General features: G+C 41.6%; 1 protein-coding gene across 1 annotated transcript in view; it reads left to right on the top strand.

Annotated features, from left to right (window-relative positions):
- The first annotated feature begins 5149 nt into the window (after nucleotides 1-5149).
- The window catches only part of PDK1 (pyruvate dehydrogenase kinase, isozyme 1), a 38043-nt gene continuing 27966 nt past the window's right edge, over nucleotides 5150-15226 (top strand). The window contains exons 1-5 of the mRNA XM_011991914.1: nucleotides 5150-5527; nucleotides 7872-8013; nucleotides 11382-11453; nucleotides 13678-13862; nucleotides 14150-14245. Coding sequence (XP_011847304.1) covers nucleotides 5332-5527; nucleotides 7872-8013; nucleotides 11382-11453; nucleotides 13678-13862; nucleotides 14150-14245 — 691 coding nt within the window. The 5' untranslated portion in view covers nucleotides 5150-5331. The remainder of the gene's footprint in view (nucleotides 5528-7871; nucleotides 8014-11381; nucleotides 11454-13677; nucleotides 13863-14149; nucleotides 14246-15226) is intronic.

Here is a 15226-nt window from a genome sequence, read left to right as displayed (position 1 = left end):
CCTTAACCCAGACACTCCTTTCAATTGATCCTAGGTCTTGAGATAATAACTTAACTCTTTCAACCAACTGCCAGTCAGAAAATCTTTGACTCTCCCTATAACCTGGAAAGCCCCCTCCTGCCAGAAGTTTCCCAACCCCCCTATATTATGTCTTAAAGTTGTCCTGCCTTTCCAGACCAAAGCAGTGTACGCTTTACATGTACTGAGTGATGTGTGCCTGCAACTTCCATTCCCCTAAAAATGTATAAAATCAAGCTATAATTCAACCACCTTGGGCACATGTTTTCAGGACCTCTTGAGACTGTGCCTCAGGCCTTAGTCATTCATATTTGACTCGGAATAAATCTCTTAAAATATTTTACAGAGTCTGAGTCTTCTTTTTTAAATCAACAGTTCAAATAAATTTTTAAAACTTTTAATGTGCCCAAATTTATCTTTTAACATTACCAGTCTCAGTTTGTGAAAGTCTAGAGTTCTCCCTGTCCATGTCTGTAAATTCTTGAGGCTCATAGTCTCATTTATGGCTCCCCCCCCATTACCACTCAGACTCTTTATGTGCAAAGTCTATCCCCATTGCCACAAACTCTCATAAAAAATCATCCTTTCCTCCAATTTTCACAAAAGCACAACACATAAAAGATTCAGTATCCAATAATCTCTTTTTGCAAACTTTACTGAGGGTTTGGGTTACAAGGAGTGCTCACGTTGTTAACAGTCTTTGCAATCTTCTGCCTCCTCCCCTTCCCCTTTGCTCGACAAAGTGAGTTCCTCTCCTAGCTTCCTGTAAAGCTGTTCTGAGCCTTCCCTAGAGATCTCTCCTTCCACTCCAGCAGCATTTCAAAGCACTTACTCCAGAAAAAAACTATGTTTTTGCTAAATAAATCCTGGTGAATAGGATGCCCTCATATCACTACACAAGTAATTACCTGAATCAAAGTACCCTTTAAAGAAAGAAGGCAAATGTATATGGAGAAAAATTATGCTTCAGTGGAATATTATGTATTGTTTAGAGCACAACTTTTCAGGATATCTGATTCTGATTCACTGTCTTTGAGCTATTTTACAACTCTATAAATTGCAGATGAATGGTAACACCACACATAATTCTTACCTATACATGTGCAAATAAATTCTGTCAGGTAGAAGGGCAACCCTCCCTGATTCCCAAGGAAAGAGCCAGTTTTACAACCTTTGCAAATTTTTCTGTATTCCTGTTTTTTCACTTCTCTTTTGAACTGGCTATAATATCTTCACTGGTTCCCTCGTTTAATTAATGTATTAAATAAAATTTGACACATGTTCATTTTATAGCTGCGTGAGCATCATTATGTCACCTTTTTTGAAAACTATCTTTCCAGCATATCAAAAAGGGTTCTAGGGCAGGAAATGATAGCACACTCAAAAGGGAAATTCATTAATTAATGAAGGGACTATTTACAGGAGCGTGGGCAGAATTAAACCTCCAAGGCTGGTGAGCACCCAATCAGCAACAGAGAAAAATTAGTACTATATCTCTAGGGATAGGAAGCTGTGGCCACCCTTGAACACAAATTATAGCCTTGAAGAAAGGTGTTGGGGGGGAAATATGACTTCTTTTTCCTTTTGTCTTCTGAACCTCATGAAGCCAGAGGGTACTGGGGACAAGGTGACACAGTTTACTTGTTTTCTATTGCTTTTTCCATTCCTTTCAGTCACATCAGTCCAACATGGATCATAAATTCTCAGTGAATTTACAGGGGCTGGCCCATGTCTGCTACGAAAAAATTTTTCTATAGAAGCTTACAGTGTGATTCTACTTTATAGCTACATGTGTGCCTTAGTCTGTTAGTGGTGCTGTAACAAAATATTTCAGTCTCGGTAATTTTTAAGCAATAGAAATTAGTTTTCTTACAGTTCTAGAGGCTGGGAAGTTCAAGATCAAGGTGCCAGGATTCAATGTCTGGTAAGGGCTTTCTTGCTGTGTCCTCATGTAAACCACCCAATAGGTTTTTCTTGCCTGCTGCCCAGATAGAGCCAATTTATCAAGACAAAGAGTTTAATGCCTGTGGAGCTGGCTAAATGGAAGATGAGAGTTTTATTACTACTCAAATCAACCTCCCAGAAATTCAGAGGCTAGGGTTTTTTAAAGATAGTTTGGCAGACAGCAGGTTAGACAATGGGGAATGCTGATTGGTTGAGTCAGGAATAAAATTATAGGAAGTCGAAGCTGTCATCTTATGCTTAGTCAGTTTCTGGGTGGGGGCCACAAGACCAGATGAGCCATTTTACTTATCTGTGGTTCTACCTGGTCCATTGGAATTCAGGTTTTGAAAAATAACTCAAACACCAACGTTAGGTTTTATAATAGCAATGTTATCTATAGGTGCAATTGCGGAGGTCAGTGATCTTGTGGACTCTGACTGCATGACTCCTGAGTTATAATTTCTAATCTTGTAGCTAGTTTGTTAGTTTACTTATTTTTTGAGACAAGGTCTCACTCTGTCACACAGGCAGAAATGATGCAGCAGGATCTTGGCTCACTGCAAACTACACCTTCTGGGCTCAACTGATGCTCCCCACGAAGCACTACAGGCACGTGCCACCATGCCCAGCTAATTTTGTTCATTTTCTGTCGAGACAAGGTCTATGCTGCCCAGGCTGGTCTCGAACTCCTGGACTTACGCAATCCTCCCACTTTGGCCTCCCAAAGTGCTGGGATTACAGGCATGAGCCATTGTGCCCTGCCTAATTTGTTAGTTTAACAAAGGTGTTCCGGTCCCCAGGAAAGCTGGGGGTTTGTTTCATGGAAGAGCTGTTATCTTTGTTTCAAAGTTAATATATAAACTAAATTCCTCCCAAAGTTAGTTTGGCCTATGCTCATTAACAAATAAGGGCAGCTTGGAAGTGAGAAGCAAGATGGAGTTGGTTAGGTCAGATCTCTTTCACTGTCAGAATTTTCTCACTGTTATAATTTTTCAAAGGCAGTTTCATTCACATGGTAGAAGAGATGGTAGAAACAGACTCACCCTCTTAGGCCCTTTTATAAGGCTCTGCCCTCATGACTTAATTCCCTCCTAAAGGCCCCACCTCTTAATACTACCACGTGGATAATTAAGTTTCAACATAGGAATTTTAGGGGACACATTCAGACCATAACAGAAAATATAGCTCTTTACTAAAGTCCTCAAAAGTTCTCTCCAGTTTCTGGACCCAAAGTCTTTGACTAAGAAGCAAAAGTTGACACCACTTAATATGTGCTTTTATATGCACATTCTCCATATATTGGTTGAAGCATGGTGAATATACTTTGGAGAAAAGAAAAAGCACTTTATACAACAGTTGATTCCTTCCTGGGGGAAAAAATCTTGCTAAAATAGTCTCAAAGTTTCTGCTGGGCCTTTGTGCTTTCACATAAATTAATGTTCAGCCCAGCATCTTGACATGCTCAGGCAGAAAGCAGCAAAATTGCAAACAGGGATTGAGGAAGCTGAATAATGGTGTGCATGATAAAGTGACAAGACTTTGGAGCTCAGGGAATAATCTAGAAGGAAGGAGAAAAGAAAGGAGGAGGCAACCTGAGAAGCTGGAGTAGAGCTGTGGAAATGTTTGATGGATTGTTTTAAGGACGTGTAATATTCAACTTAAAATTGTTTTCTTCATTCCAACTTGGGCACTGCAGAAGAAGGGTGGGAAGCAGAAGGGGGCCATTCAGCCACCAATGAGGTGGTGACACCATCAACATTCCCAAGCACATCCCATTGAAATGGACTTCAAGAAGTGTGGCCCTCGGGCACTCAGCAGATATCTGGAAATTTGCCAAGAAAGAGATGGGAACTCCAGAGGTGCACACTGATACCAGGTTTGACAAAGCTGTCAGGGCCAAAAGAATAATGTCCCATACCGTATCCACGTGTGATTGTCCAGAAAAACATAAGGAGAATGAAGATTCACCGAAATGTGAAAGGAAAACAACATGGGCCCCAAAATCACTGAGCTAAAGGGAAAATTCAAGCTGGGAACTGCTTAGGGCAAACCTGCCTCCCATTCTATTCAAAGTCATCCCTCTGCTGAGATAGATGCATATTTGATTGCCTCTTTTGGAAAGGCTTATCAGAAACTCAAGACTACAACCATTTGTCTCTCACCTACCTATAACCTGGAAGCCTTCCTCCCTGCTTCAAGTTGTCTGCTTCTTACATATAGAGACGGACGTGTTCTCAACTTTGCCAAAATAAACTTTATACATTAATCGAGACTTGTCTCAAACTTTCGGGGTTCACAAAACTATGTATCCGTTACACTTTCTAAAACCTACAGTCAGTGTGGGAGAAGAACTGCTGATACTCGAATACGTCAAATAGTTATAAAACGGCCAAAAACTGTTGTTTTCTCTCAAACTTTTGGTAAAATGTGCTTCAGGGAAAACACAGGTAAGTGGTTCTGATAAAATCTTAATAAGGACATAATTTTAAAAAGCAATAATGGTAAAAATAAATCCCATTTATTATCTGGTATGTCCCCGGCATTTTGCTAACAGATAGCTCTACTACCCATGTCAGAGCAACTGAGCCAGATACTACGCTCCTTTTTCAGGTAAAGAGATGGAGGCTCAGAGAGGTTAAAGAGCTCACTCAAGGGCACACAGCCAGTACATGGCAGTACGTCTCTCCTTCTGGGGCCGCCGTCTCGGTGATACTATTTAGGGCCACACGTCCCACTGTTCAGCATTCGTATTTACGTACCACTGTTTGGCAAGCGGGGACTCCTGAAGCTCTCTGACCCTGAAAAATGTGTGGCTTGCGTCACAGAGAAGCGGTTTTAGAATGCGCTCGCAGCAGGACACCGCGGTGTGTGCAAGCGGAGGTCCGCCCTGTCCTTGAGCCTTTTGGCCGAGACTAGGAGGGCAGAGGAAGCAGGAAGGTGGGATTTGTTTCAAAAGGGCGCGGGAAGGGGATGCTCCACACCGCCTCGCCTCTTAGTGTACCCGGTCCCGTCACCCGAAATGTACGGGGACGACTGCCACGCGCACCCCACACCTAGCCGGCGGCGGCGGGATCTGGGCGCCGGCTGCGGCCTGGCGCGCGCTCCTCATCTACTTCCCCGCAGGGCTGGGCGGGACTCCGGCGAGGGGGCGGGCCCCGCGAGCGCCCGCCCCCTTTTCTCTCCCCGCCTCCTTCCCGCTCTGCATCCCGCCCAGCGGCGCAGGGGGCCGGGCTCCGGCGAGATGGGTGGGGGCCGCGCCGGTGACAGCCGCTCCCCTCCCCTGCTGCCCGCCACGTCCCTCACGTACCACTCGGCAGAGGCGCGGGGAAACGTGGCGCCCGGGCTCTGGCTTCTCTAGCGGGGCTCGGCATGAGGCTGGCGCGGCTGCTTCGCGGAGCTGCCTTGGCCGTCCCGGGCCCGGGGCTGCGTGCCGCCGGCCCCAGCCGCTCCTTCAGCTCGGACTCGGGCTCCGGCCCGGCGTCCGAGCGCGGCGTTCCGGGCCAGGTGGACTTCTACGCGCGCTTCTCACCGTCCCCGCTCTCCATGAAGCAGTTCCTGGACTTCGGTGAGTGCGGCCCGGACTTCGGGCCTTTGTGCGCGGTCCCAGGCGGGGAGCTGCGGCCCCTGCTCCAGGCCAGGTCGGTGCCGGCCAGCTCTCGCCTGAGGCGCAGCCCTCCTCCTCAGTGTTTCCGCCCCCAGCGCCTTAGGTGCTTCCTTCCTCCCTCCAAGTGCCGGCGCTGGCTGACGGCGTAAATAACGGTGGGCGTGTGGCTTTGATCGTATTGTTGAAAACAAACCAGCTGGGCCGCGCGGAATGACCTCCCGCCTTCCGGCGCACGTGTGCAGGTGCGCGCTCGGCCAGGCCCCTTCCGAGGAGGCGCGCCCGCGTGGGAGGCCGAGCGTGGACACCCCCGAGGATCGCTTTTGGATTCCGCGCAGTGATGATGAATGCCCAGTTTTGCATGTGATGATTGCATAGAAATGGCGTGATGATAGGCAAGGCAGGTTATAACTGGCCCAGAGTTTCTTAGAATGTTTTCCTTGCCAGTAGCATAAATTGTTTGCACCAACAGCACATTTCATCATCAGCAAGTAAGTCTTGAGCACGTGTTGAGTGCATGAGGACAGGATGCTGTGAAGTTTACCAGATTATCCTTGTTTTCTCGATAAGCTGTTAAACAGATTGCAGAAGGAATTGCATAGTTAGGCATTTTAACTTTTACTTCCCACTTACCTATGAAGGCAATGAGGGGAAAAGGGAAAACCTTAATGAATTCATAAAATTTGAGTACAAAGGTTATCTTCTGCATTGTGACTTCTGCATTGAATGATACCTGCATGGTTGACAACTTTGTCTTAAAACTGTGGTTTATAGTCGCATAATTTTTGGGTCAAAGCCTTAGGTTTTTGTTTTTACTTTAAAATGACCCTAGTTCGACGTAGGGGCGAATTTGGTGGTGGTCATAAGTATGCCATGAAACTTTCACAAGCTGTTTTCCTTTAATAACTTAATTTCTACTATTGACAGTCTAGTTTTTGCTAACGTTTTCTCTGCTAAAGCAGCAAGAATAGTAAGCTTAAAATGCATTACTGGAATAGCAAGACCTTTTAGTTTAATATTAAGTGGCGCTGTTTGCCAAAGGACATTATACAACTATTCTGCTTAGGAAGTGATATGGGATCGTGATATGGGAGTGGAGGGGTCAGGAGACTTTCCAGTAACCAGACAATTGAATAGGACCTACTTGAAGATGGTGCTAACAGGCGGTGGTGGTTTTTGCTTTCTGTTGCTTGAAAGCTTTCCTCTGCATTTACTCTTTTTTCCCGTGTGTGTGTGTGTGTGTGTGTGTATTTTTTAAAAATAGAAATGGGGTCTCGCTATGTTGTCCAGGCTGGTCTCAAACTCCTGGGCTCAAGCCATCCTCCCAACTTGGCCTCCCAAAGTGATTATAAGTGTGAGCCACCACACCTGGACTCCCCTTACTCTTTGCTTACTGTAATTAGCATTTGTGGTTCTATATGGAATCAGTGAATCTTCATATGCAAACATCAAAATTTTACTTTTTTCTTTTTGATTGAGACAGGGTTTTACTCTGTCACCCAGGCTGGAGTGCAGTGGTGCTATCATAGGTCACTATAACCTCACTTTTCTGCCTGAGCTTCCCAAGGCTAGAATTACAGGCAAGCACAACCACGCCCAGCTGTTTTTTATTTTTTATAAATACGAGGTCTCATTGTGTTACCCAGGCTGGTCTTGAACCCCTGCGCTCAAACAGTCCTCAAGCCTCGGCCTCGCAAAGTGCTGGGATTATAGGCATGAATCACTGTGCCTGGCCCCCTGTTTTTAATTTATTTTTTTAAGGCTAGTCAAGTGAAACAGTGGGAGTGGAGAAGGAACAAAGAAATCTGTAACTGGTTGTAATCAATTAGTCGTAAATACCACTGCATTCAGACCACCTTAAAGTTTCTGTTTCTTAGACATTAACTCTTTTTAAACCTAGAGTTAAAAAACAGATTTTCTAAATGATAACAGCAACACGGTGTACAGGCTAGACTTTTCCAGGTTCTGCTGTTAATTTTATAAAGCCTTGCTCAGTAATGCTCAGTTTACCTAACTTCTAAAATGGGTCTTCACTATAAGGATACAAGTTAGGGAGACAAGGTTATCGTAATTGCTGTACAGAGCCATTGGAATGTCAGTAATTGGAATGTCATAACTCTGGAGACTGGGTTATCTCATCCCTCACCTCCCACAGGCAGGGATACCTTTGCCTTCTATTCCTTGCCCCATCGTGGTGATTCTGCCCCTCTGGCCTTGCCAGGTAACTGCCTTTCATTTCTCCCTGCCTCTTGCCTTCGGTTTCCTTATGGCTTTTACTTACTGCTTTACCCATCATGTTTGGTTTCAGGATCAGTGAATGCTTGTGAAAAGACCTCATTTATGTTTCTTCGGCAAGAGTTGCCTGTCAGACTGGCAAATATAATGAAAGAAATAAGTCTCCTTCCAGATAATCTTCTCAGAACACCATCCGTTCAATTGGTACAAAGCTGGTAAGATTCTCATCTTGTGTTTGCAATTTGATGGAATTGTGGACTCTATTCAAGGTTACGGCAAATGCTTTTTTTACTCTTCAGTGGAATCTTTTTTTTTTTTTTTTTTTGAGAGGGAGTCCTGCTCTTAGGCCAGGCTGGAGTGCAGTGGCGCAATCTCAGCTCACTGCAAGCTCCAGCTCACTGGTTCAGGCAATTCTCCTGCCTCAGCCTCCCGAGTAACTGGGATTACAAGCATGTGCCACCATGCCCAGCTAATTTTTGTATTTTTAGTAGATACAGGGTTTCACCATGTTGGCCAGGATGATCTCGATCTCCTGACGTTGTGATCCGCCTGCCTTGGCCTCCCAAAGTATTGGGATTACAGGCATGAGCCACCGTGCCTGGCCAGAATCTTAAGGTAGTAGCAGTATTCTCCTTTTTTTGTCTGGGGGCAGGTGGGGCAATGTATCTGGGCTTGTGCCCTGAATCCTGGACTCCACAACTCCTTGATTTTGAGAAAACCAATTAGAACTGCACTGAAATACAGATGCTAAATTTAGGATTTATGTTAGTATATCTGCAAGGATATTATGAGAAAAATGTCTACAATTTGTTGATGACTAGGTATTTATGTATATTGCCTTTAATCCCTTTAACAACCTTGCACAGTAGGTATGAATCTCTCCATTTTATTCATTGTTGTTATTTTTATTTATTTATGTATTTATTTTTTTTAAATGGAGTCTTGCTCTGTCACCCAGGCTGGAGTGCATGATCTTGCCTCACTGCAACCTCTGCCTCCTGAGTTCAAGTAATTCTCTTGCCTCAGCCTCCAGAGTAGCTGGATACAGGCACCTGCCACCACACCCAGCTGATGTTTGTATTTTTAGTAGAGACAGAGGTTTCACCATGTTGTCCAGGCTAGTCTCAAACTCCTGACCTCAGGTGATCCTCCCACCTCGGCTTCCCAAAGTGCTGGGATTACAGGTGTGAGCCACCGCTCCTAGCCTGTTTACTTATTTTTTTTGAGACAGGTTCTTACTCTTACTCTGTCACCCAGGTTGGAGTGCAGTGGCGATCACAGCTCAGCTCACTGCAACCTCCACCTTCCTGGCTCAGGTGATCCTCCCACCTCAGCCTCCTGAGTAGCTGAAACCACAAGCGCGTGCCACGCCCAGCTAATTTTTGTATTTTTTAGCAGAGATGGGGTTTTTCCATGTTGCCTAGACTGGCCTCAAACTCCGGAGCTCAAGGGATTTGCCCACCTGGGCCTCTCAAAGTGCAGGGATTGTGGGCGTGAGCCATTGTGCCCAGCCTGTTTATTATTTTTAAAATGAATTTATTTTCTTTTTAGAGACAGGGTCTCCGTCACCCAGGCTAGAGTGCAGTAGTGTGATCATGGCTCATTGCAGTCTTGACCTCCTGGGCTCAAGAGATCCTACAGCCTTAGCCTCCCGAGCAGCTGGGACCACAGCCATGCGCCACCATACCTGACGAATTCTTTTATTTTTTGTAGAGATGGGGTCTCACTTTTTTGCCCAGGCAGGTTGTGAACAGGGCTGAAGCAGTCCTCTCACCTTGGCGTCCCAAAGTGTTGGGATTACAGACATGAGCCACTGCACCTGGCAGGTTAACTCTGTTTTACAGATGAGGATGCTGAGGCACATAAAGGTTAAATCTTTTGCATAAGGCAGTACCATTGATAGTGGAGTTGGGATTCAAACTCCCATTTGTCCATCTCTGCTATACCATTCTATAGTCAGAACAATGAAATATATGAAAGGGTATATGTATTTTTAATAAACTGTATTTACTGAAGGGTATCTTTTTATAAATTACAAAAGTTAAAACGTTTATTTTTCTGTTTTAAAACAATTAGAAGTTTTTGGAATTGTGTAGAAAAAGTGTGATCTATTCCCAAAGATGAGTAGAGATGTTAAGGGTATACACTCATGGAGCCACCTATATACAGCCTTTGTTAATGTTATTGCTTTAAAAGTGTTGTTCTTTTAAGCACTATACACTTCAAATAAATGAGCTGCCTAGAGTTAAGTCTTAAATGGAAGAAGTTTAGCTTCAGGGCATTTCCCAGTTATGATTCATGGAGATTCAAGTTTTCTTTTTGTAGTCATTATAGTGTATGGGAGAAGTTGATCTAATCTCGATTTAAAAAAGCAAAAGAAGTATGATTGCTATATATATGATAATCAGATGCTATCTAGTCCAAGTATGGAATAGTTATAAGTGTGGCTTAAATGGGAAGCATTTGTTTAGGAATTATGATGGGATATAAAGGAGAAAATATAATATTCCATGGAAGATATTTCCTGTTTTTAAAAAATTCTTCATTAGAAGTAGAATATGCTGCTTTTTGAAGCTTATCAGTCATGAAGTCTGATCGGTATCTGTTGTAGGTACTCAGCTATCTCTTGGATGGAGAGCGTAATTGTTCTTACCAATTAAGAGGAAATTAAGGGTTAAAGCAAAGCAGCAGCGGCTATCAGAATCCCTTAACTTTGGAATGCATTAAGACATACTGCTTGTCAGAAACAGCTTTCCAAACCAACAGATGGAATTACAGGTTTTTAAAGCACTTTCATTACTCCTAGATGCCTGTTAAGTTAGGGCAGTTGCAGATTAAGTGCTTATAGCTAAGTAATAGTTCCCTTACACTGTCAAAGAAAGTAATTCAGTGGTAGCAAGTTATTTTTAGCTCTGGCCCGGCAGTGCCATTGTACTTGCCTGCAAGACCATCAGAAAATCATTTGGCCTTCTTTATTTTGCTCATTTCTTAACAGATGCTTTGATACCTTGAATTATCAGATGAATTTAAAATCTACATTTTTATGACTTTTGTATTTTTTGTTCAGTTTAAAAGAACCATATAGTAGATTATAGGCTATTAATAAATACTTGTTAGTTGGACATAACCACGTAAAATTAAGGTTTTAGAGCATAGATATTTAAGATAGAGTCCCAGAGCAAGAGAGGCTGTCCTCCTTTTACCGATAATAAGACAAATTAAGTCATTTGCCCAAGATCACATAGTTATTGGTGACAGAGTCAGATCTCAGCATAATCAGTATGTATACTGTAATGTACAGTGGTAAATTTAAAAAGCCATTTTAGGATGTAGAACTTAGAATAGAAAATGTTAAAATTCTTAAACTTGACCTATGCTTTTAGGAGAAAATGTGTACCTTCTACTATTTGTTTCCAGCACTTTGCTCAAATGTGCATGGGTGTAAAAATTCTACTTCAACCATAATTTATAGCAGTACTATAAATTAAAAATTATAAAATGCTAAAAATAGCTTTTGAGCTAAGTTTCATGATAACTTTCAGAATATAAAAGAACGAACTTATTCTCTTGATCTGCATTTTAGGTATATCCAGAGTCTTCAGGAGCTTCTTGATTTTAAGGACAAAAGTGCTGAGGATGCTAAAGCTATTTATGAGTAAGTTCACTATTTTGACCCTATTCTTAAACCTATTATTAGGTCACTTAGGGGAAATTGATTAACTTTTAGGTTTCTGTTACTTTACAACATGTGATGTATGTGACTATAGCAGCCCATACAGGCAGGACAAATAACCTAATCATTAAATTTGACTAGGCATAAGAAATGCTTCGCATTCCTCTTTAACAAAAGACAAAGTTCAGGTGTGATGATCAATGGAAATGTAAGTGTGGCCTCAGTGGCAGTTGGACTGTTAACCTGGAGGGTGCATGCTCTTTCTGATGGACAACCACCTTCAGCCCCAGCTGATCTTTGCCATGTTAAAATACTGCCCATATCATCTGATTGTTTTCTGATTTTAAAGGAAAGCTACAAGTCTAGATTTGTAATGTAAAATCTCTTGCTTTTGAAAGTTTGGCAGCTAATTAAAACATTTTTTAAAACATAGAAGGCCTATAAAACATGGTTGCAGGTTTCTAGTTTATTCTCTATGGCCTGTAAGATGATGTCAGTAATATGACAAGTTTAATAACCCATATACCGGAATTGGTAGACCAAAGTATTTGCCGTATGCAGCTACCTGCTTATTGCAGTGAAGGGCACCGACAATGTAATGACCATTTCTTGTCCTCAGTTAGTTACACATGTTTTTTGGACTGTCTTTAAAGGGAACAGTAACACTTCATTTTTTTAAACATGATTTTAATCTGAAAATAACGTTCAGCAAGAGTTTACTCCTTGCTTAGGTATTGAGCAGACTTTACATGAATGATGTTTTTTAATCTTTAAAACAATTCATTGAAATAATGCTGTTTGTGCACAAAGAGGGCATGTAGCTTAAGGTTACATAGTTAGCACATGGTAGAATCCAAGCAGCCTTACTTTAGACGTAAACATGCTATACAGCCTTCTGAAAACAGTCGTTCAGAGCTGCGGAAAATAAGTAGTTAAGCAGAATAATACAGATTTGTGTTTCTTTTAAGGAAAAAAAATAAATAAAGGAATGACTAGAATGATGAGTTGTTTGTTGTTTTCGAAGAGCTTTGTTGTTTGTATTTTGGTTTAACAGTCTTGTTTTGAAGCTTGTTACTAACTAGGAATTCCAAAAATGTTTTAAGCAGTGGAAACATCATTGGAATAAGTTAATAGTACTCAAGATGATGACTTTGAATAGGAAAACACTCATTTGGAAGTGTAAATTCAGATGGGTTATGTTAGAAAATTGGTTTTGTTACTGCATAATTAAGACTTCTTGGGCTGGGCACAGTGGCTTATGCCGGTAATCCCAGCACTTTGGGAGGCCGAGGTGGGCAGATAGTCTGAGGTCGGGAGTTCGAGACCGGCCTGATCAACATGAAGGAACCCCCATCGCTACTGAAAATACAAAATTAGCCAAGCGTGGTGGTGCATACCTGTAATCCCAGCTACTGAGGAAGGCTGAGGCAGTAGAATCGCTTGAACTTGGGAGGTGGAGGTTACAGTGAGCCAAGATTGCGTGATTACGCTCCAGCCTGGGGAAAAAGAGCAAAACTCCATCTCAAAAAAAGAAAAAAAAGATTTCTTTTCTCTTTTGTCTTTTATTTAGTTCTTTAACCATGCAACGTCTTCTAAGTGACAGAAATGGGAAGGCTACTAGATGATTTGAAGATTTATCTTTTAATACAGTTGTTTACTTTTCCTCTCCCATTTTATAAACTCATAGGATAAATGAAATGATAATTCTTTTTTCGTTTTTCTGTCCTAAGTGTTTCCTTCTCTCTTTGAACCCTAGGGAATAGTTCTAAAACAGGCAGGCTTTATTGGCTCATTCATCTTGATTCCTTGCAGAGCAGAGCAGGTGTTCCCTAGAGGCAAGTGCTTTGTCTTCTCCTATGCAGAATATCTCTGGAATACCATCCTTTTAGCAAGTGCTCAGATAACCTTAGTTGATAGCAGTTAAAACCATTAACATTTTTAGGATTATGTTTTGTCACAGCCTTACTCTTAGGAAACCAAGAAAATAATTACATTTTGAAAGTTTTATTTTGGAGGTCGTTATACTTCCATAGATTTGGTATATTTTATGATTTGAAATACATTTAAATAAGTATAGGAAAACATGAACTGATTTTCCTTTTAGTAAATTAGGGATTTTTGTCTAGCATAGTTGGTTAAACTTATATTTTTGTATTAAGTTTACTTGTCAAAATATTTGGCTGTTTTGACAGATGGGTTTGTTTAGCTTTACAGATACTGTGATACGGATCAGAAACCGACACAATGATGTCATTCCCACAATGGCCCAGGGTGTGATTGAATACAAGGAGAGCTTTGGGGTGGATCCTGTCACCAGCCAGAATGTTCAGTACTTTTTGGATCGATTCTACATGAGTCGCATTTCAATTAGAATGTTACTCAATCAGCACTGTAAGTGTCCTGAGTCAAGAGAAGCAGCTAAATGAGATGTGTTGGCATATTTTAAATGTATTTAGGAAACTTCCATTTAGGTAGAAAATTTAGTTTTACCTTTTGGCTAATTAAGAGAAGTAAATAGACTGCCATCAAGAAAGGTATTTTTATTGAATGTAAAATACTGTGTTTATCCTAAAGGCAAATATTTGTTCTACTGTTTGGTATAATTTAAACACTATTCAGATTTGGAAAAGAGCATTAGGTAGTTTAGCTTATTTTGTTGGTTTTGTCTTTTTGGATAGCTTTATTGTTTGGGGGAAAAGGCAAAGGAAGTCCGTCTCATCGAAAACACATTGGAAGCATAAATCCAAACTGCAATGTAGTTGAAGTTATTAAAGGTAAATACTGACATTTCTCCTTACAAAAAGATACAAAAATCAAAGTTACTGTTATTTCTTACTATTAAACAACTATTTGTATCATGAGATAAAATGGTAGGCACAAATGCATGGGTTTGAAAATAACCTTATAGTATTATTTGCGCATTATGTATAGGATGACTATTTTATTGATAGAATTATAGATAGGCAAAGTTTGGTGATACTATAGAGGATATCTTTTTTGTTTTGTTTTGTTTGAGACAGAGTCTCATTCTGTTGCCCAGGCTGGAGTGCAGTGCTGCGATCTCAGCTCACTGTAGCCTCTGCCTCCTGAGTTCAAGCGATTGTCTTGCCTCAGCCTTCCCAGTAGCTGGAGTTACAGATGCTCAACACTACGCCTGGCTAATTTTTGTATCTTTAGTGCAGATAGGGTTTTACCATGTTGGCCAGGCTGGTCTGGAACTCCTGCCTGCCTCGGCCTCCTGAAGAGCTGGGATTACAGGCGTGAGCCACTGAGCCCAGCTGAGGGTATCTTTCACTTAAAAAAGATTTCAAGTCCCTGCTCCCCTGTTTCTAATTCCTTGCACTATGAGCAGTAATTCATAACAGGTTGGTTTGAATCCTTTCACGCTTTTTTCTATTTATACCACTTTCTATATATACACATACACAATTGATATTGGCCTTACATTGTTGTTTTTAGAAAATGGGGTGCTCTGTGATTTTTCTACAAGTTTGCAGACATCTTGCTGTTCAGTACATCTGGATATACCCCAAGATTTTGAATGGCTGTATGGAATGTATCAGTATGTATTAATTCATTCTCCTGTTGGCGTACATTTAGGTTGTTTTAATTTTTTTGTTACCACCAATACCAGCAGTTCTGCTGTGAACATCCTTAAATACATGCTTACTTTTGCTAGTATTTTAGAGGGTAAGATTCCTAGAATTAAAAACATTTAAATGCATATAAAATTTTGGTATCTCTAAAAAGATATC

The sequence above is a fragment of the Mandrillus leucophaeus genome, unplaced genomic scaffold (assembly GCF_000951045.1).
Source record: "Mandrillus leucophaeus isolate KB7577 unplaced genomic scaffold, Mleu.le_1.0 Scaffold40, whole genome shotgun sequence".
Classification (NCBI taxonomy): Eukaryota; Metazoa; Chordata; class Mammalia; order Primates; family Cercopithecidae; genus Mandrillus; species Mandrillus leucophaeus.
Note: the sequence above shows the minus strand (reverse complement) of the source record. Positions and strands in the feature narration are given on the sequence as shown.